Source organism: Leptosomus discolor, chromosome 2 (assembly GCF_034619465.1).
Source record: "Leptosomus discolor isolate bLepDis1 chromosome 2, bLepDis1.hap2, whole genome shotgun sequence".
Taxonomy (NCBI): domain Eukaryota; kingdom Metazoa; phylum Chordata; class Aves; order Leptosomiformes; family Leptosomidae; genus Leptosomus; species Leptosomus discolor.
In genome coordinates, this window is record NC_141392.1 from 101,600,464 (window position 1) to 101,621,465 (window position 21,002).

General features: G+C 40.5%; 1 protein-coding gene across 1 annotated transcript in view; it reads right to left on the reverse strand.

Annotated features, from left to right (window-relative positions):
• Window positions 1–21,002, reverse strand: part of MCPH1 (microcephalin 1) — a 126,606-nt gene that overhangs the window by 101,048 nt on the left and 4,556 nt on the right. Inside the window, 7 exon segments of the mRNA XM_086461527.1 lie at window positions 1,102–1,214; window positions 4,491–5,486; window positions 7,678–7,708; window positions 8,896–9,104; window positions 9,399–9,519; window positions 10,156–10,240; window positions 19,075–19,193. Coding sequence (XP_086317653.1) covers window positions 1,102–1,214; window positions 4,491–5,486; window positions 7,678–7,708; window positions 8,896–9,104; window positions 9,399–9,519; window positions 10,156–10,240; window positions 19,075–19,193 — 1,674 coding nt within the window.

The following is a 21,002-nucleotide window of genomic DNA, read 5'->3' on the forward strand; positions in this document are numbered from 1 at the left end:
TTAATCCACAGTGTTTACTCTCACCAACTCTGTACGAGAAGAATCTGGAACTATCCTCAGTTATGGGTTGTCCTGTCTCAAAACTAACATGTTCAAACTTATAGTCCAGTTTTATAAATCCATCTTTATGTGCTGCATTTGAATATGTACAACACACAAAAAGTGAAATGAAACTGTTCTGGATAGACGCTTTAGCCTAAAAAGTAGACTATTTTATAACGTTTCTATAGGACATGGATCTAGAGTGAAGTTAATTTATACATTCTACGTAATACTTACAGTTATTAGTTATACAAATAAGATATATCTGTATTTAGGAAAAGAAAGTGAACAAATACTTAAGAAAAGTAACAAGCAGTAAGATGCAGGCAAGAAGTAAAACACTATTAATTCAGAGATCACTGGTCCATGGAGATTAATATCCCATCTTCAGGAGGTTTAAAAGGTTGAACAGCCGAGTAATTGCACCCACTCAGAACTTTTACATGAAAGAGGATCAAAATGTGTGATCAATTGCTTTGAAACCCCACCAATACCTACCAATGAAACAACAGTCTAATTTATTTCATATAATTACCTCAGATATCTTATAGAGCTTTAGGACTGGGGTGCATTAAGAAGAGTGCGGCCAGCAGGTCGAGGGAGGTTATTCTCCCCCTCTGCTCTGCCCTGCCGAGGCCACGTCTGGAGTGCTGTGTTCAGTTCTGGGGCCCCTAGTTCAAGTGGGACAGGGAACTACATGATAGAGTCCAGCGGAGGGCTACAAAGATGATTAGTACCCCATTTAGTAACTACTCCAAAAAGGATTGGCATCTTTTCAGCGGCTTTTCAACTAAAACAGTTTGAGCTGGCTTACCAACTTACTTTACAATGTCAACTTGGCACGGACTCTGCCACCACAAGTTAGCAGAAAGCTGAGTTCCATGGTTATACATATTGTCTTTGAACACTATTCACATAACACTTCAAGGGAAGTAAGATTCAGAAAAGTTTTAAATTGATAGCGCATGGAGAATGCACTTTTTTGTACATACAAAGGCACTCACTGATTCTCCAAGAAAAAGAAAGAGCTTAACAAACAATATGTCCAGTTAAACTGACCTTTTGAAGTCTTCCAGTTTTTCTTAACCCCCCATTGTGCTTACTCTTTTCTTCATTAAAAACTTTGCAAGAGCCATCAGTAAAATGACACTCTGAAACTTCATTTTCATCACCTAGAAACCAAATTAAGAAACTTGAAATTAAAAATTCAATACTGTGAAATGAAACCGCCACCAATTATTTTATCATAGAAAAAGTGTATCTGAACAGGAAAGCAGCTTTTAATATTTTTATTACATCTAATTAATTTCAACTCTTATCTGTGACAGTTCTCTACTTGATTGATGATTTGGAGTAAGACGAAAATAAGTAGCCATGTTTATGCCTGTGCTGTTCAGCAGAACAACTGGACAGCCTTGACTGTGTCCTACAAAGGAACCTGAAGCTTGCTACAACATAAGCATTAGGACTTGAAAAGTTAGTTTCAGATCAGCCTGCATATTACACTTCTACTTGAAAATCAAATGTTCCAAGTAGTCTGGGGAAAAAAACCTGATCAAATCTTACTTCTTGTCATTAAAGACACTTGGTAAGAGTGTCACTGAGCTAAAAACACAAGTAAAAAACTGTGCAAGAAAAATGTTTCATATTTAAAATATATACAGATATAATAAATCTTTTATGGATAGTTGATTACTCCTAACTGTGTATGCATGATGAGTGAAAAGAACTCTTTAGCTTTTAAAAATAATATGTTGTTATTTACCAGTTTTAAAATCACGTATAACACACAGAAAAACAAAGCAATTTACTATTTATTTACTAATTAACAGAGATGAGAAATATCTTACATTCAAGAAAAAAAGGAAATATTAGACCTATATTTAACAAAAACATCATTCCATCGTACAGTGTCAAAGTAGTACGTTTAAAACAAGATTTCCATTTTCTTCCACAAAACTTGCATTATTGGGGAAGATACGACCCATAAAATCCTATCATAGAAAGGTTTGAGTTGGAAGGGACCTCAAAGATCACCTAGTTCCAACCCCCCTGCCATGGCAGGGACACCTCTCACTAGGCCAGGTTGCTCAAGGCTCCATCCAACCTGGCCTTGAACACTTCCAGGGATGGAGCATCCACAACTTCCTTAGGCAACCTGTGCCAGTGTCTCACCACCCTCAGGGTGAAGAACTTCTTCCTTATATCTAGTCTAAACCTGCCCTCTCCCAGCTTCCAACCATTACCCCTCGTCCTGTCACTGCAGGCCCTTCTAAAAAGTCCCTCCCCAGCCTTCTTGTAGGCCCCCTTCCGGTATTGGAAGGTCACTATAAAGTCTCACCAGAACCTTCTCTTTTCCAGGCTGAACAAGCCCAAGTCTTTCAGTAAGGTCCTGCACCTGGGCAGAGACAATCCCAAGCACAGATACAGGCTGGGCAATGAGTGGATTGAGAGCAGTCCTGGGGAGAAGGACTTGGGCGTCCTGCTGGATGATAGGATGAACGTGAGCCAACAGTGTGTGCTTGCAGTCCGGAAAGCCAATCACATCCTGGGCTGCATCAAGAGCTGTGTGGCCAGCAGGTCGAGGGAGGTGATTCTGCCCCTCTGCCCTTGTGAGACCTCACCTGGAATACTGCGTCCACCTCTGGAGCCCCCAACACAAAAAAGACATGGAGCTGTTGAAGCAAGTCCAGAGGAAGGCTACCAAGATGGTCAGAGGGTTGGAACACCTTTCCTATAAGGACAGGATGAGAGAGCTGGGCTTGTTCTTCCATTACTGATTCCTTCCATTTTTAAGTGAGCTCATTTGAGCTGTCAAACTTGAGGTTCTACTGAACTATCCAACAGATGCATGAAGCTGAATACATTATACTTGGGAAAACGGCCATCGCTGATAAATCACGAATATTATTAAAATAACTAGCAACACAAATTGAGACTTACAAAAGTTCCTAACAAAAAGCATAAAAAGTATAAACATCAGATAATTTTTGTTTGCTGAATAATGTTCCTTTTTCCTCTCCTCTAAAACCTGTTACCTTAAACAAGTCGTCCAGCAAGAAAAGCAAAGCAGAACATGGTAGAATATTGACCATAATTTAATCACTAGAATTTAAAAGTTAGAATTAACTCTAAAATTAACTGGTATACCTGAGTTTAAAAGTAGTAAACCTTTTCTCCTTCCCCATTTGTTTCATGATTGTTTAATGAAAAACAGACTGGTTTTTGACCTTAGGAAATACATCATTTAGGGATCATCTTCTAGTACATTGCCACATGGCAAAAGACACACGCAATGGGTTCATACATTTATATGTGTATAACATACACCTGCATCAACTTTTTTTTTTTTTTAAACTGTTATAGTGATGCACTCCAAGTATTAAATACAGATATAGTGAGCTCAAATTAGCAGTTCACAGTTCAGCACTTATTACTCACAAATATAGGCACAGTCGCTGTTCAACATTTCCACTGCAGGATTTCATAAGACTGATACCAAGTCTGTTAAGACCTTTAAGTTCATATTTAATTTTATATAATTCATTGATGCACTGCTGCAGAATTTTCTAGGGAGAACAAATGACTAAAACATACAATTATAATTACAAATATTTAACCCTATGTAAAGCTTGACAGAGCTCAGAATATCAAAATCTGAAAGAGATTACCCCAATGCAAGTTAGCAGCATTTTTCAGCAAAGTTCCTGAGATTTGATATTCTAGTATACATTTGCATTGAAATAACTTAGGCTAAATGAACTTGAAAATGCTCAAATACAAAGAATACTCTTAAAATTATTATTAAAACCTAAGATCATTTCCATATAAAAAAGCCACGGTTGAAAAAGATGCTTACATTGCAACTCCCGCATATGCCCTCAAATGTCTTCCTCAATCTTCATCATAGTACAAGTTAGAAATTGCTAACTCAGGTATTTTTTTTCACTAGAGATTTTATGCCCTTAACTGCAAATAATCTAAACTAGCATTTTTAACTTATGAAATAAAATCATTTGAACACGGGACCCTATGATGAGCAGTTACTTACAAACCTTTTACAAGAGCACGATCACATGTAAAACAGAAAGACCTTGGATTCTTAAACGGATTTTGAATAGCAACACCAAGTTTACAGAATGCCAAGCATTAGGGGAAAAGAAGACTCGCATACTTTTGTTGCGTTTCGTGAGCACAGTTTCCTCATCTCTTGGTAACAACTTCGTGTTTGTAATGTATGGGAAAACAAATAGGTGTTCTTTTGGATCCTATGCACTCCTTTATTTTACTCAAAAAATAAAGTCAGTACTGCTGCATTTTCTTCTTTTGGTGTAATTCTGAAATATTTCTCCCTTGGGAAAAGCAGTTCATTTTGCAATTTAGTTGCATGAGTATATCTAATGCAGTTATGATATCCTTTCATTTTCCACCTCTATGTAGTGACTTACCAGTAGCGCAAGTACAGTAATTCGCACTGGTTCTGCAGGACTTGCCATGAGCCTGCTGAGGCAGCCTATTCACATCATCCGAATCTGGAGCTTCTGCAGCATCAGCTTTTTCACCATCTGACACATAATTTGACGTCACATTTCCCAGATGTTGAGCTGGTTTGAAGTTTTTCTTTACTGAAACATCATTTGCTGGAATAGACTTTTTCTTGGAAGCAGTATGTGGCTTGGAGAGACACACACCAAGTGAGTCCATGCTTATAAGAGAGTCTTTGCAACAATCTTCAGGAGGATTCTGTGAAGTCTTTGGTATTCGTACCTGCACTTCATTTTCATTCAAATCAGAAGATGAAAAGAAGTCTTCATAAGAAGGCTCTTCAGTGCAAAAAGACTTGCTCTCTGTAGTAACTGCTTGCAAGAACTCTCTAGACCCCGATGCACCCCGTCCTGAGGTAGCCAGTTTCAAACTAGACAGTGTTTGTACTTCCTTCCTCTTCTGGCCTTCAAGAACACAATTGTCAACAGGGAAGTTTCTAACCAATGACCAGGTATTTAGGTCTTCTCTCTTCACAGGTGAATTAGAGAGACTGTCAATCACAGTAGAAACAGTATTTAACTCGACTATTTTTTTGGAAGGAGGATTATGACCCAAGCCCTTGAGGTCGAGAAGAGACCTTTCTTTTGCAACTGAAGTAGTCATGCTATTTTCATCCCTCTGGTTTTTCTTTGGAAACTTTTCTAGATCTTTCTTTTCTAAAGACAATTTATCGGCCCAAGTGTGCTGCAAAATCTGTTTCTTTCTTAACCTTCTTCTGCTACGTCGTATCGGTGTTAAGCTCTTCTGCTCACAGCTACGTGAGGGAGAATTCACTGACGCACTCATGGACACATCAGTATCACAGGCGTGTTTTACTACCTCTGTTTTCTGTCTCTTTAATTTATCAGTTCCCCAAAGACAATCATATTTCGCGTTCAAGCAGTCTTCCATTTGTTCTCCTGCAAAATATGAAATGTGGCAATATACACACATTTAACAAAACAGAAAGAGTATCAAACTTCTTAGTAAAACACACATGAAGTTACTGAAAGAAGAAAACGAGGACTTTGCCACTCCTTGGCTATTATATTACAAGTCATTGAAAACTAAACAGAAAATGGATTAGAAACAAAGCACATTCTATGTTGACAAGAAGCTACAATAGCTTTAGCTATCTGATCTCCTTACGTGGTAATAAGTTTCCACAAGTCCTGTTCTGCTTTCCCGAAATGAAGCAGCAGAGGAACTCCCTTTCACTCTTGCACTTGTGGAGAAAAACAGCAAGATTTTACACTGATAAAGCTAGTTATAGTAATACTGTAAACTCAATAATAATTTTTTCTACCACAGCATTACCACCACCTTGTAGTTTCTGCAGTTAAGATGACATGAAACACAACATTATAGTGTCATACCATGTACATCCACACAGTAAAAATAATTAGAATGTGGAAAAATAGGACATTTCTTGTAGCTACTCTTATGAAACGATTTTAGGGGAGGGGATATACAGAACCTATTCGTAACTCTTCACAATAAATTCTGCTGAAACAGGCTAGTATCTTTGATTATTCAGAATACATTTAAAAAAAGAATCCAGTTGTTCTACACTCTGATTATTGCCATAGATACTTTTGTTTACATACACATTGAGTGCAAAGTTTCAGCGATACTCCTTCTGTAAGTGCTCCTGTAGGTTTTAGAGGAAATCTTGATGTTATTTGCTTACTAAATGTATTTTTAGACATACGGTGTAGCTAGCTAAATTCAGAGAAATGAAGTAAAGGAGATGAAAGGAGAAGTTTCACAAGACGTGATCAGACTCCCATATTGACAACTGAAAAAGTCTTAACTTCAGTCCCCAAACTAAATGGGATTCTTCAACTTTTTAAACTATTATTAACCAAAAAACTATCACGTACCTCACAAGCACAAATAAAAGGGCCACTGGCACAGAGCATCAGAGAAGGACGCTACACTGAATATTGTCATGGCACGAGGAGGTCTATTCTTAATGTAAAATCAAGAATTGTGCAGTTGCAACACTGGAGGGACATACTAAAGGTAAAGCTCTCAAATCGCAATGTTCAACCTCATCAGCACACAACTAACTTACCAAAATAAAGAAGTTGGTTGGCACAGCTATGCTACCTCTGATATAAGCACTTACTTCTCCCTAATGTTGCATGAAGACATACCAAGCTCTTTCAGGCTACAAGATACTGCCCCTCTTCTCAAGTAAGCCAGCACGACAGAATTCCTCTATGATGCCAAGAAAATACAACACTTGAAAACAACATGAGGTATAGCTTACTGTGCGGATAGAACAGCGAGCTGGCAGACCACTCAAGTGGCCCTCATCATGAATTCTAGACTGTCTTCTCCTTACTTTTCTACTGAGATCAAACACCAGCATCTGACCTCAGCTTTTTGCTCACGTGACTGACAGCACATGAAGTCCGAAGCACATACACATTGCATACATGATTAACGCTGTTAAGATGCCCACTGATGTAGCTCAACAGCCTTCACAATAATCATCTCCCTTACGTCCTGCTACTATGCCAAAACACAGAAACAAACCCCTACCTTAACGAGAGTAAGAACCTTGATAACAAACCATAAAACATTTTAAAAGCTCATTTATATTTACTCTTGTTACTTCTTTGACCCCTGAATACTTAAGTTGAAGAACACATTAGGTTTCCTTTTAAAATTCAAGTTTTTCATGGAAAATTTGGAATACATTTCAGTTCTCTGAGATCTCTCTCTCATGTGGTTCTCTTTTTTCCTTCTCACATGACACTGCTTAGCGTGCACTCTGTATTCTATACAAGATCACTGTAAGAGCGGAGAAGTCTGACACCGTGCCAGGACAAGAAGCCATTAAAGGGGAACGACACGAGGAAAGAGGAGGAAGTGAGGCAAGCAACACAGCAGTAAGGCAGGGCATTCACCCAATGTGATTCCTCATGCTCCTTGAATTCTTACTTCTACCCACTTTGACAGTTAAGAAAAACTAAAATAATTCAGCTTCAAATATAAATGACAGAGCAAATACATACAGCTCCCACTTCAGTATACAGTACTTTCCCAAACAGGTCATGTATTATTTTTAATTTCTGTAATATAAAAAGTTGTGTTAGTTACCTGGTAACAACACATCTTCTGAATTAGTTATCTCGGAGATAGCCGAGACACTTGCGAAGCTAGGATTTTGTAAATAATAAACTAGTTAACCCCATCTGCAAACATACAGATTTCCTCACCATCTATTCATATTTCAGAGCAGCTCAATCATAAGAGACAAGTCGCTGCTTTGCCAACTAACTATAACCATATGAATAATTACAGACTGCTCCACAGGATCTCAAAGCTACATATCAACAAAAAAAGCTATTAGATACTCTACAATTTTAAGCAATTTTTTTCTAGAGAACACAGCACCACATTTTTCAGAAACTAAAGCGTGATGGAAAACCATTTAGAAAATATTATAGACATTTCTAAGTCACTTGAGGTATTTTACTAAAGAATCTGTCAAATTCTGCAACCAGCAGCAAAGCCTTGATATAGCAGAAATGCTTTTCAAAACATTTGAAGGTATTGCCTTAAAACTCAACGAGAAAACAAATCCAAAAATGAGATTTAATTTTTCACCCATGTGTCACTAGTTCTTTATTTTCCTCCCATGATTATTTTTGAAATTACAAACCGACAGTCTAGTTGACACAGACTTCTTAAAACTTCAAGTACTACAGATTCCCCCCACCCAAAGATGTTCCACATTTCAACAGTTTTTAAAATCACTGAAAAAAACTAATGACTTAGACCTCAATAACTCTCACAGTAAGGTAATGCAAACACTAAAATATTATTTGAAAACTGCGACCTAGATTTCATTCACCAGGATCTGCATTTTGAAGTCAACTACATTTATTCAATTAGGTCATTCAAATTCATTCATTTTTTTAACTCCTGCTCTTCAGTACCCAGACAGAGTAATTTCGGACTCCTTTTTTCAACTGTTGGCCTGGGAGTAGTAACATTAGAATCCTTAACAAGCACAGCATTCACATGAAAAATGAACAGGAAATAAGATTTAGAGTCTCACTGTAAAGTCTAATCGAGTTGTAATAACGTCAATTCACAAGTTTGGAAAGTCGAGCTTAACCATTAGTCCTCTTGAGCAGTCCAGCGATTAAGGAATGTCTTTTTGCAATCATTGTCTTCCACAATTTCTCGTGCCCTTCAATAGAAAGAAACTAAAAGCTAAAGCACTCACACCTACTTGAAACTTGGGAAGAAGGAAGGACATGCAATCAAGGTAGGAAAAACATTCTGAAGGCCAGAGAAAGCCAAGTGCACCACAAATTCAGCAATAAAGATGGCAGCCATTGTGCAAGTTCACGGAGAAGTAAAATTTAACTTCTTACCAGTAGGAGAAAGATTTTCTCTTTTTTCCTTCATGTCCTTTATTATTCTTTCCATTCCACTGCATTGATCTTTGATCTTATTAACCGGGCTGTATACAAGCAAACCATTGTCTTCAAATAGTAAAACTGGGACATCAGTTTCTACACAAAAAAATTGCATTTGTACATTAGTTTTTCCATGCTATCAACGGCTTCCGATGGAGTTTCTTTTTTTTTTCTTTTTTTCAAAAAACTCGAAAAAATTAGGTTCCTTATACCTAACTTCCCTACGGATGCTTTAACACCACAAACTTGCAAAGAATTCTGTAAAAAATAAGTCAACTTTACTTCTCATGGTGAGATGCATAAAAGTAAAAAAAAGAAAACCCCAAACCCATCAGGTGCTTTGAAGAAATAACTTAAGGTATTGGAATCTTAGTCCAAAACAGTTCTTACCAGCACTAATTGCTAACTTTTGTACAGCCAATTCTTTAGTCATCTGGTCCAGTCTTCTCTGCAGCTTTCTATCATTTTCCAGAGTTTTCTCAACGTAGTCTTTTGGCTGCATACATTTGTGCTGTAACACACACAGAACTATTACCTATATGGTATAAAACTGTCAGAAGTAACTACACTTCCTATTTGCCTACCCCTTTATCACAGTATCTATTATCAGTGTTTACGCTACTTATCATCACCTCCTTGAGAGCCACGGATAATGGCAGCAGTTAAGGTTTTCCAAAGGCAACTTTAATATGAAATAAGAAAGAACCTAACACACTTTTTTAGGTTAGATTTCAGTAAAACAGAGACTGTCACAATCTTTTCTTTTTTGCTTGTAGCAAAGCTAAGGCTTGAAAGATTTTTTTTTTAAAATACCAGGATTTTAGGGTTTGTCACAACTCAGTGAAACATAAGCCGCATCGCAGTCATGGTTTTTTGATTAGTTAATCATTATGTCATTTTAATTTAAATCTCCACTTCTTCATTCGCCAATATAAAAACTCTACTTTTATTATCCTTTCTTCAGAGAAGATGTCACAGCATCACGGCCATAGCCTACCTTTAAAAATCTACTCAGATGGATGGGCAGAGCTTACAGAATGTTCTGAAATGAAACAGTTCAAATGCCTGAGGTCAGGAAGTCAAGTTCAAGCTCTGAAGTTTACTACCCTAGGCCTACTTAAAAACCAAAAATTAATCACATACTCACTTTCTTGACCAGTAGCGGTAAATCTTCATTAGCGTCTGCCGCAGGAAATAAGGATTCATCAACGTGTGCTCCAGTTTCTCGACACCTGTACAATAAATTAGAGCAGTGAAATTTCTTAAAGAATGAGAACCTGTATTGCAAAAAGAGTTGTCCGAGCCCCGCAATAATGAAAACCCAACCCTTCCTAAGTGCGCACCTTTAGCATAACTACCGTAATGCTAACAAGCAGAAAAATAAAATAATCTATGTATTACACACCAAGTACAGGACATGACACAGTTGTTTTGGTCCTAACTACGCACTCTGAATTGCTGGTTTGAAACGCAAAGATTCCCACTCGTATGTTATCTTCCACACATTCACAAAACCCACTGTATTAAGTCCTTCTGCCAGATTCTCATGAACGTTAAATCTTGCCCTGACTTTTGTGAGGACTCTAGGCTTTCACTATTCGCTAGCTAGTGAACTTGACCTTAACTTCGTCAACACAACGACAGTAAACTCCCAGCTACAATCTACAGAATGTCGTGGCGGGGCACGGGGAAGGCATGAAATTCTTCTATTCAGGCAAATGAGGAAGGAGCCTTCCGCTGATGCTGGCTTTTACATCTTGCCCATTAGTCTCAGTTTTTTGCCTTCTCTTCCGATATGCAACGCTAAAAACAGCCCCTGACTGACAAGCAATCTATATTCAGGCAAACTTTTTTTCAAATTACAAAACCAAAACTCCAACTGATCCCTTGCTCTCAGATTTTCCTGTCTTTTCATTTTCAAAGACTGACTTGAGAACAGTGGGACTAAGGTTATCTTGGAATACGACACAATCTACTGTATTCGTGAACACAAAGGATAATGTTGACACAAGAATTTGGTTATTAATACAGAATGAAAGTTCTTTTGATCAAAATAGGTAAATACAGTTTTATTCTCAAGCCATAAATAATAAAACCCATTATGGGAAAGAATATAGAACCTTCGTAGACTGCATTAGAATTCCCTCAGAAGTCATTCAAAACTGTGATTCTAGTGACACCTAGTGAGCTAAAGAAAAGTGCAAACCCACTACAAGAATTTCTCAAACTAACCGAGTTCAGAGTTCTCTGGAGCATCAAATACAGATGATACTCAACATGCTGAACTTCAGCGGCCATTATTAAATTCTGGATAATAATCGGCATAGATGGAGACTACATTAAAATTTACATTAATTCAGAGATGTCATTGATTCAGAGAAGCTAAACAGAAGAAAATTTCACCATTAAATATCTTACAAGGATTTTTTTATTTTGCAGACAAATCCGAATGTAAATGATTTATCTATCGTATTTGTCACATGAGCGAGTTACCGTACAAAGAATACGCAGATGGAGTTTCCCAATTATGGGTTTGATTTGAAAATATTAAGTGTCCTTAATTCGGACACAGATTGTAGCAATTCTATTCTATGTACAGTTCTTTTTATTGTTTGGTTTAGATTTTTTTTGTAGGTTGTACATTGAGATACAATTCATTTCTATGACTCTTATAGCAAGTCCATGATTTCGCACACTATTCTTAAAGGCAGACATATCTACCATTCTTAGAAAACAAAAAAAACCTAGAACAAAAACATTCCATTTTTTAAAAACTAAAAATACATTTACTCTGGAGTTAGGAATTTTGGGGAATTTCAATTGTCATCTTATCTTAAAGAGTCTTCTTCCCAATCAGGTTACTTCCTATTATACTGTAGAACTGCATTCAACTTGGATGCAAACAGATCCTCGTACTATGAAGCAGAAGCTTCCAATACAAGTTTGAGACAGATCACTGCAGAGAGGCCTGGAAACCCAGTACGAGTTCAACAAGGCAATGCTCACTAAATACTGCACAATCCCTTGCACTCTAATAATTTGTGCTGCTTTTTATGGAAAAAAAGTGAGCATTGTAGTATTTTTCAAATCATAGCGCATGTTCCTCTGAGAGGCTCAAGCATTGCTCAGGGGAAGATAACACTAGTACACGTGTAACAGTTTGGAAGAATCAGGAAATGCTGGAGTAATTGTTTATGATTTGTTTCCTCGCCTGGTGTTTTCAGAGCTCAAACATCAAAAAGTAGCATCCAGGTTAAATACCATATACTGCAGCATCCTGTTTCCAAAATCAAGATTCCCAAGAGCATGTAAAAACAAGAAAACACAGCCAAACATTCCCAGTTTACTTTGCCATGTTCCACAGATTTCTGGCTTAGAGATGGTCAGATGCAATACTGTATTTGGGGTTTGATTAAACTAAATGTTTATTGCTTCGGCATTTTTTTAAACCTATGTAAATCTTTGCTGACTATCATTCTGCAACGAGGAGTTCTACAGCCTAACTCTGTTTTGCTAAAAACCATTATTCACTGTTTCCTCTGAATCTGCCTCCGGCCAGATTCATGGCAGGCTTTCCAATTCTTCTAATGGAGAGGAAAGGAAAATACACATTCATATCCTATTCTGCCTCTCCATATGAACTTTTGTGTTCACAAGAGTCTCTCCCCCTCTACTCCCACTTCTTTTCCAGGCTGAAGAATTCTTGTCTCTTCAATCATGTCTTGGCCAATAGTAGTTCCGTGGCGCTCCGTGGCACCCTGTGGCAATAGAAGTTCTGTGGCCTTCCACGGTGTTCTGTGGCAAATAGTAGTTCCGTGGGATATACCTGGCCTCCCGAGACAATGGTCAAGGGATCGGGAGCACAAGTTGTGTTCTCCTCTATGCCTCTAGTGGTGGGGAAAGATGAGGTGGTAAACAGCAAGAGCTAACTTTACCAACTGCCTGGCTCCGAGACTGATGCCACCGGCAGGACTTCATGTTCTTTGATCATGGGGTTGATCTGCAAGATACCAGGCCTGCCGTCAACAGATGGGAAAAGCTTCTCCTATAGGGGGAAGAGGGTCCTAGGACAAGAGTTAGCACGGCTCATTAAGAGAGCTTTAAACTAGATTTGAAGGGGGATGGGGATGTATCTGGGCCTGCCAGAGAGGCACCTGGGGGTGGTAGCTTAGTACTCGTGGGGCAGCACACCAGTATTTCTGAGTACCAAGAGGCCTACTCGCCCCCCCTCCCCGAGGGTGAAATCTACATACTCACTCCCTTCCTGAAATGCTTATACACAATGCACGTAGCATGGGGAATAAACAGGAAGAACTGGAGGGCTGTGTGCAGCTGCAGGGCCATGATCTCATTGAAATTACAGAGATATAGTGGGATAGCTCTCATGACTGGAATGCTGTCATGGATGATTACGTACTCTTTAGGAAAGACAGGCCAGCTAGGGGAGGTGGGGGAGTTGCTCTTTATGTGAGAAAGCACCTGGAATGCATCGAGCTCTACCTAGGTGCAGGTGAAGAGCAAGTGGAGAGCTTGTGGGTAAAGATTAAGGGGCAGGCTAACATGAGAAACACTGTTGTGGGTATTTATTACAGGCCACCTCATCAGGAGGCAGAGGAAGACTTCTACAGACAGCTGGAAGCAGCCTCACAATCACAGGCCCTGGTTCTCATGGGGGACTTCAACCACCCTGATATTTGCCAGAAAAGAAACACAGCCAAGCAGCCACAGTCCAAGAGGTTCCCCCAGAACACTGATGGTAACTTTTTGACTCAGATGGTGGAGGAACCAGTGAGGAGAGGTGCGCTGCTGGACCTTGTACTAACAAAAAAGGCCTGGTCGGTGAGGTGATGGTTGGGAGCAGCCTTGGCTGTAGTAACCACAAGATGGTGGAGTTCAGGATCCTGCTTGCAAGAAGCAGGACAATCACTAGGATGGCAACCCTGGACTTCAAGAGAGCTAACTTTAGCAACTTCAAAGACCTACTTGGAGGAATCCCACGGGCTAGGGCTCTAGAAGGTAGGGGGGTCCAAGAGAGCTGGTTGCTATTCAAGCACCACTTCCTCCAAGCCCAAAACCAATGCATCCCTATGAGGAAGAAATTGAGCAAAGGAGGCAGAAGCCCTGCTTGGATGAGAAAGGAGTTTCTGGAAAAACTCAAAGGGAAGAAGGAAGTCTACAACACGTGGAAAAAGGCACTGGCTACTTGGGAGGAACATAGGAATATTGTCAGAGGATGCAGGGACGCAACGAGGAAGGCTAAGGCCTCTTTGGAATTAAGTCTGGCTAGGGACATCAAAGGCAAGAAGGAGGGATTCTTCATATACATCAGTAGCAAAAGGAAGACCAGGGAAAATGTGGGCCCCCTGCTGAACGAGGCAGGTGCCCTGGTGATAGAGGATACAGAGAAGGCAGAGTTACTGAATGCTGCCTTCACCTCAGTCTTTACTGCTCAGGCTGGTCCTCAGGAATCCCAGACCCTGGAAGTAGGAGAAGTCCGGAGGAAGCAAGACTGACCCTTGGTCGAGTAGGATGGGCTTAGGGATCTCTTAGCCAGACTGGACACTCACGTGGGATGGACCTGTGAGTGCTGAGGGAGCTGGCAGATGTTATTGCTAAGCCACTCTCCATCATCTTTGACAGGTCATGGAGGACAGGAGAGGTGCCCGAGGACTGGAGGAAAGCCAATGTCCCTCCAATCATCAAAAAGGGCAAGAAGGAGGACGCAGGAAACTACAGGCCAGTCAGTCTCACCTCCATCCCTGGAAAGGTGATGGAACAGATCATTCTGACTGTTATCTCTAAACAGATGGGGGAAAAGAAGATTATCAGGAGTAGTCAGCACGGATTCAACAAGGGAAAGTCATGCCTGACTAACCTGATAGTCTTCTATGATGGCACGACCGGCTGTTGTCTACCTTGACTTTAGCAAAGCTTTTGACACTGTCCCCCACCACATCCTCATAGGTAAGGTTAGGAAGTGTGGGATAGATGAGTGGACAGTGACGTGGATTGAGAACTGGCTGAAGGACAGAGCTCAGAGAGTTGTGATCAGTGGTGCTGAGTCTAGCTGGAGGCCTGTAGCTAGCAGTGTTCCCCAGTACTGGTCTTATTCAATTAATTCATCAATGACCTGGATGAAGGGACAGAGTGCACCCTCAGCAAATTTGCTGACGACAGAAAACTGGGAGGTGTGGCTGACACACCAGAAGGCTGTGCTGCCATTCAGTGAGACCTGGACAGGCTGGAGAGCTGGCTAGAGAGGAATCTAATGAGGTTCAGTAAGTGCAAGTGTAGGGTCCTGCACCTGGGGAGGAATAACCCCATGCACCAGTACAGGCTGAGAGTCAACCTGCTGGAGAGCAGCTCTGCAGAAAAGGACCTGCGAGTTCTTGCAGACAACTTGACCATGAGCCAGCAATGTGCCCTTGTGGCCAAGAAGGGCAATGGTATCCTGGGGTGCATTAAGAAGAGTGTGGCCAGCAGGTCGAGGGAGGTTCTCCTCCCCCTCTACTCTGCCCTCGTGAGGCCACATCTGGAGTGCTGTGGTCAGTTCCGGGCCCCCCACTTCAAGAGGGACAGGGAACTACTGGAGAGAGTCCAGCAGTGGGCTACCATGATGATGTAGGGGAGATGCTCCAGTCCCCTCAAGGAAAGGCCGAGAGACCTGGGGCTCTTTAGCCTGCTGAAGAGAAGACTGAGAGGAGACCTTATCCATGCTTATAAATACCTAAAGGGCAGGCGGATGTCAAGAGGATGGGGTCAGGCTCTTTTCAGTGGTGCCCAGTGACAGGACAATAGGGAACAGGCACAAACTGGAGCACAGGAAGTTCTGCCTCAACATGAGGGAAAACTTCTTTACATTAAGGGTGACCGAGCACTGGAACAAGCTGCCCAGGGAGGTTGTGGAGTCTCCTTCCCTGGAGACAGTCAAAACGCACCTGGATGCAGTCCTGTGCGACCTGCTGGAGGTGAACCTGCTTTGCACGGGGGTTGGACTGGATGATCTCCAGAGGTCCTGTCCAACCCCTCCCATTCTGTGATTCTGTGAACATGAGTTCCAGGGCGTTCCGTGGCAAACAGGAGTTCGGGGCCGTTCTGTCTTGCGAGAAAACTATTTTATACCTTCAGTCATGCTCGTTGCAATCCTCTCACCACATTCCATTACAAAATGCTGTCATCCCGCTACATGAGGCTTTGTATTCTACTTAGTTTGATAATTGACTACTGCTGAGCTGATAGTGCCATGAAACCATTTACTCTAAGTCCCCAAAATCTTAATTTCCCCCTCACGCAATGTGATGACCATCTTCCTTCTGATACATTTAAGAGAACTTATGCTTTAGTCTCCTTGACACCAGGAAGAATTTTATTCCCTTCACTGCCTTAGCTTCTTCTTAACAGAACTTCTTTCATTTTAAGTAGACTCCTTTTTAAAGTTGAGCACTGTCACAGAACTTCTGTGACTTCTGGATTTTGCTGTTCTAATATGAACACTGATTTTATACTATGGCCATACTTACAAGCACTTCTTTGAAATAATTTGAATCACCATCCACAAACCAATTAAGACCAAGCTATACTTAAAATCTCTGTCTTTGCACTGCTCTCCAGCAGCAGCAGTCCCCCAATCCCCAGGCTACACTAGAAAGCTGCCATTTACTATCACATTTCCTGAAATGACATTTCACAGCATTTCTAGCCATTCTGAGAATGTTCCACTCGTTACTGAATGGAGCAGCTGGTTAATCAAGCCATCCTTTTCTAGTGATGCTAAAACTTCAACTCATATGAACTCTGCATTATTTGCTTACACAGTTATCAGGTTCAAACTAAGCTGTCATTCATACAGGACCACTATTTTACTGGCACAGACTATTCAGTCCTTCCAATTTACCTTGTCCCTGGGTTTAACAGGCTGTCTTCTACCTACCAAGTTTCTGAGATATTGATATCTAGGCACATAAACTCAGGCACTCCAGTTCCCTCATTATTACTAAAAATTTTTGCATGTATGCTAACATAGACCTCTTTTAATTTTGTATTGTCTGTGCCTCGCTTGAATAACCCCATGACTAGTCAGACTATTCATTACTATCCCTTACGTAAGCTTCTACTGCTCCTGACCTTTACTTTGCTCAAGGACATGACATGCCTATGAATTCTGCCTAGAGTATACATCACTCCAAGTTGTACGTTCTCGCGTATCTTTTGGCATTAACTTCAAACCAAAAGGCACAAGAAAAAGATGACAGAGAAGTTCAATCATAATTCACAGCTTCGGCCTGTGTCTCCCAACCCCTCAAAATAAAATACATCTCTATTTCAGATGACTTCCCCCATTCCGACAAACCTCATCTTCTAAGCCATATAGCCAGAGTTTGCCTTGTCCAGAGCACAATACTAGGAACACTTCCAAAAAATACCAGGAAGATGCTAGCCTTCTCTTTCCTATCAAACAGCTTCAGTTTTCCCTCCAGATCCTTTCTCCTGTCTTTTCCTTTATCGCTGGTATCCAACATGTTAAAAGTTCCTTGAGACTTTTGCACCTGGATCTCAAACCTCCACACTGTCCCCTACAGTATCACATATCCAGCTGTCTCTATGTCCGAGCTTTCCACAGCGTTCATCCACCGAATACCTTCCAGTATGGCAAAGCAGAGGCTTGGGGTGGAAGTGCTACTACAGAGACAGCATCTCTGTATGACGTACCCTAGACTCTCCCCTGTAAGGCGCCTTCATTCTTCTTCCGTTGCGGATGTTACTCACCTGGACTTTTCTGTAATCCTTTCTACTGTAGCACATCCAAGATCTCAAATACTTTATAGCTCCTGTGACTAAGGTTTCAAATTCCATATTTATACACTTCGCCATCTGAAGAGCATATTTAATTTTAGAACCAAGTATTCCTACTGAAATGACCATCATTCTCACGCGCTCGGCAACAGGCCACAGAAAGATACAGTCACATAAAAAAAGTTTTGCATCACTCATTTTTGAGAATTTAAGGTATTTCTCCCTCAGTGTTAAAGCTGGCTGGGTTGTGCCGCTGCAACTTCTATCTCTGATATTCCTAGGGAAAAAAAAAATAACAAAAAAAATCCTGCTTCTGCAGAATGGCATGGATTTCTTTCTTTGGCTCAGGACTTGCACCACAAGTTTTGTGGTTGTCCTGGCGTACATTTACGTGGCTGCAGAGCTCAGTTTTGCTCCCTCCCCCTTTTCTTTTCTTGTTTACTTTTGCACTTAGGAGACTTCTATCTCTCCAAGCACATTACAATTGCTATAGAAAAGGGCCTCTTTACATGACTTATATTCTCATTTCCATCATCACAGCAATTCACTGATTGGAGTGTTTCAGTATAACACATGCATATTCTTAAACAGTGTTTTTACACTTCATCTGAAATCTAAGTTAGGCCTCACAACCGCTTTGTAAACTCAGAGAAGCAGCTATGGACTAGCCAGCTCTCATAGACTGGCTGGTTTGGTGATTTTTTGTTGGGTTTTTGTTTGTCTTTTTTTTTTTCCCTTTGTTTTTGCTTTTGAAATTTAACTTTTTCCATATGGGTGAGAATCTTAAGCAGTGCTATTCTGAACCTGCCAAATGTCTTAAAGCCAGACTACATACGGATCTTCTCCTTTCTTATTAGGAGATATGCTGTCTACAGGAGTCAAGTACAGAAACAGTACAATGTCCCTGATGAAATGTGTTTTTTCATATGAAAGTAGAAGAATTCTATTCAACATAAATATCTGGTCTGCACTGCCTATGCATGCCATCTGAGAGCAACGGAGTGGAACAGTGAAGGATTAACAAACACACCACTGAACTACTTCAACATATTCATTTTTCAAGAGTTAACATTTTACCTTCTTACACGACTAAGAAGGTAAGTATCACTTTATAATAGGAATAATGTCATAGCAAAGTTATCATTTATTCAGATTTATCACTATTTCAAGTATATTAAAAAACCAGGTACTGTACTTAAGTTTTTAAATAAAACAATACCAGTATCCATTCTCTCTGGCATAGGTCACATCCATTATATTCACGAGTACTCACTTCTCCACCCAGAGTACAGAAACTATTTTGACACCCATCTTCTGTGCCTTTCTCCATGTAGCCAAATGTCCGTCTTTGAAGACTACGTGGGTCACATGCTTGTTCAAAGTTTTTGAAACCTGCAGAAGTACACAGAGATCTCATCTTTAAGTCTAGTAATCAGAAAATTCTAATGAAACTAACTAGTGTAGTCCATTTTTAATGAACAAGCCATTAGCATTAAAACTTACCCTAAAACTTACTAAAGACAAAGTGCCGGGTCCTGCACTTGGGCCACAACAACCCCATGCAGCGCTACAGGCTTGGGGATGAGCAGGGCGCCCAAAAAAGCCAACGGCATCCTGGCTTGTATTAGGAATCGTGTGGCCAGCAGGAGCAGGGAGGTGATCGTCCCCCTGTACTCGGCATTGGTGAGGCCACACCTCGAGTGCAGTTTTGGGCACCTCAAGACAAGAAAGACATCGAGGTGCTGGAGACAGCGCAGAGAAGGGCAACAAAGCTGGTGAAAGGCCTAGAGCATAAGTCTTATGAAGAGCAGCTGAGGGGTCTGGGGCTTTTTAGTCTTAAGAAAAGGAGGCTGAGGGGAGACCTTACTGCTCTCTACAACTACCTGAGAGGACATTGTAGAGGGGTAGGTGCTGGGCTCTTCTCACAGGTAATTTATGACAGAACAACAGGGAACGGACTCAAGCTGCACCACGGTAGGTTTAGGCTTGACATCGGGAAAATTTTTTTCACTGAAAGGGTTGTCAGGCATTGGAACAGGCTGCCCAGGGAGGTGGTTGAGTCACCATCCCTTAGTGTGTTCAAAGGTTGTTTAGATGTGGTGCTTGGAGATATGGTTTGGGGGTGTACTTGGCAGAGTAGGGTTGAGGGTTGGACTTGATCATCTCAAAGGTCTTTGCCAACCTGAATGATTCTATGATTCTACAAACATTATGTCAGTGACTCTTATCATATTTCCCACCTTTGCAAGAAGTCTCGAGCAATCAAAACTCAGGTCTCATTAGTCAAGCCAATGCAATGCGTGCTAGAGTAGCCTTTTGCTTTCAGACTTCTCTAGGTGACCATCTCCACCTCCCAACTCTGGCTGCATCAATAATCCCACAACTTTTTTATTTAGGCAGCCCAACATAATTTCGTACGCAACAGCCAGTACAGAAAGTAAGTTGCCGCTATCCAAAGAAATGCCAAATTACATCTTTGATTTAGCAAAGAACTCACAGCCTAAAGAGCACAGCTAACCTCATCCTTCAAACTAATTCTCATCCACAAAGACCACTTAGATTTAAAGGAAGGCTGAAGCTCCTACAAACAAAAAACTGATATGGGAACACTCTAAGAAGTGAGAAATACACAAAACTTAAGTCAGTACAGCTAATATCATACCTGACATTTCCATTGTGTCATACAACTGATCAAATCTTCGATTATCAGCCTCTATTGACAAATGAGCAATAACCTTTTTTAGTTCTGGATTTTCCATTCTTCACAACCAAAGTTTCCTTTTGTGGAGACTAAACATCCTATGCATAAAACTGATCAGTTGTTGTGACTGTTGATGTGGTGACATCAGTACAATTCATATTCTACAGTATATTTCTCACATATATATTTACAGTGTATTTTTTACACTATATACATAAATGTGCATATATAAAAATGTAAAATATATTCTACAGTATATTTCAGTACATATTTCTCAGCACAGCCAAATGGAAATAGCTGTGTAGCTTTCTGATGCGGTCTCAATTGCATCACCATACTTGGCTGCCAACACGCTGGATCTATATTTGGCTTCAAGAAAACTATTCAGCTTTTCCAAAAATTTCTGGCGGCAAGCGGATTTATTGCTTCTTGAAGACAACAAACCCACAACATTTAAGCACCCAGGTACACAGGACCAACAAACCTCTTTCGGAATAAGC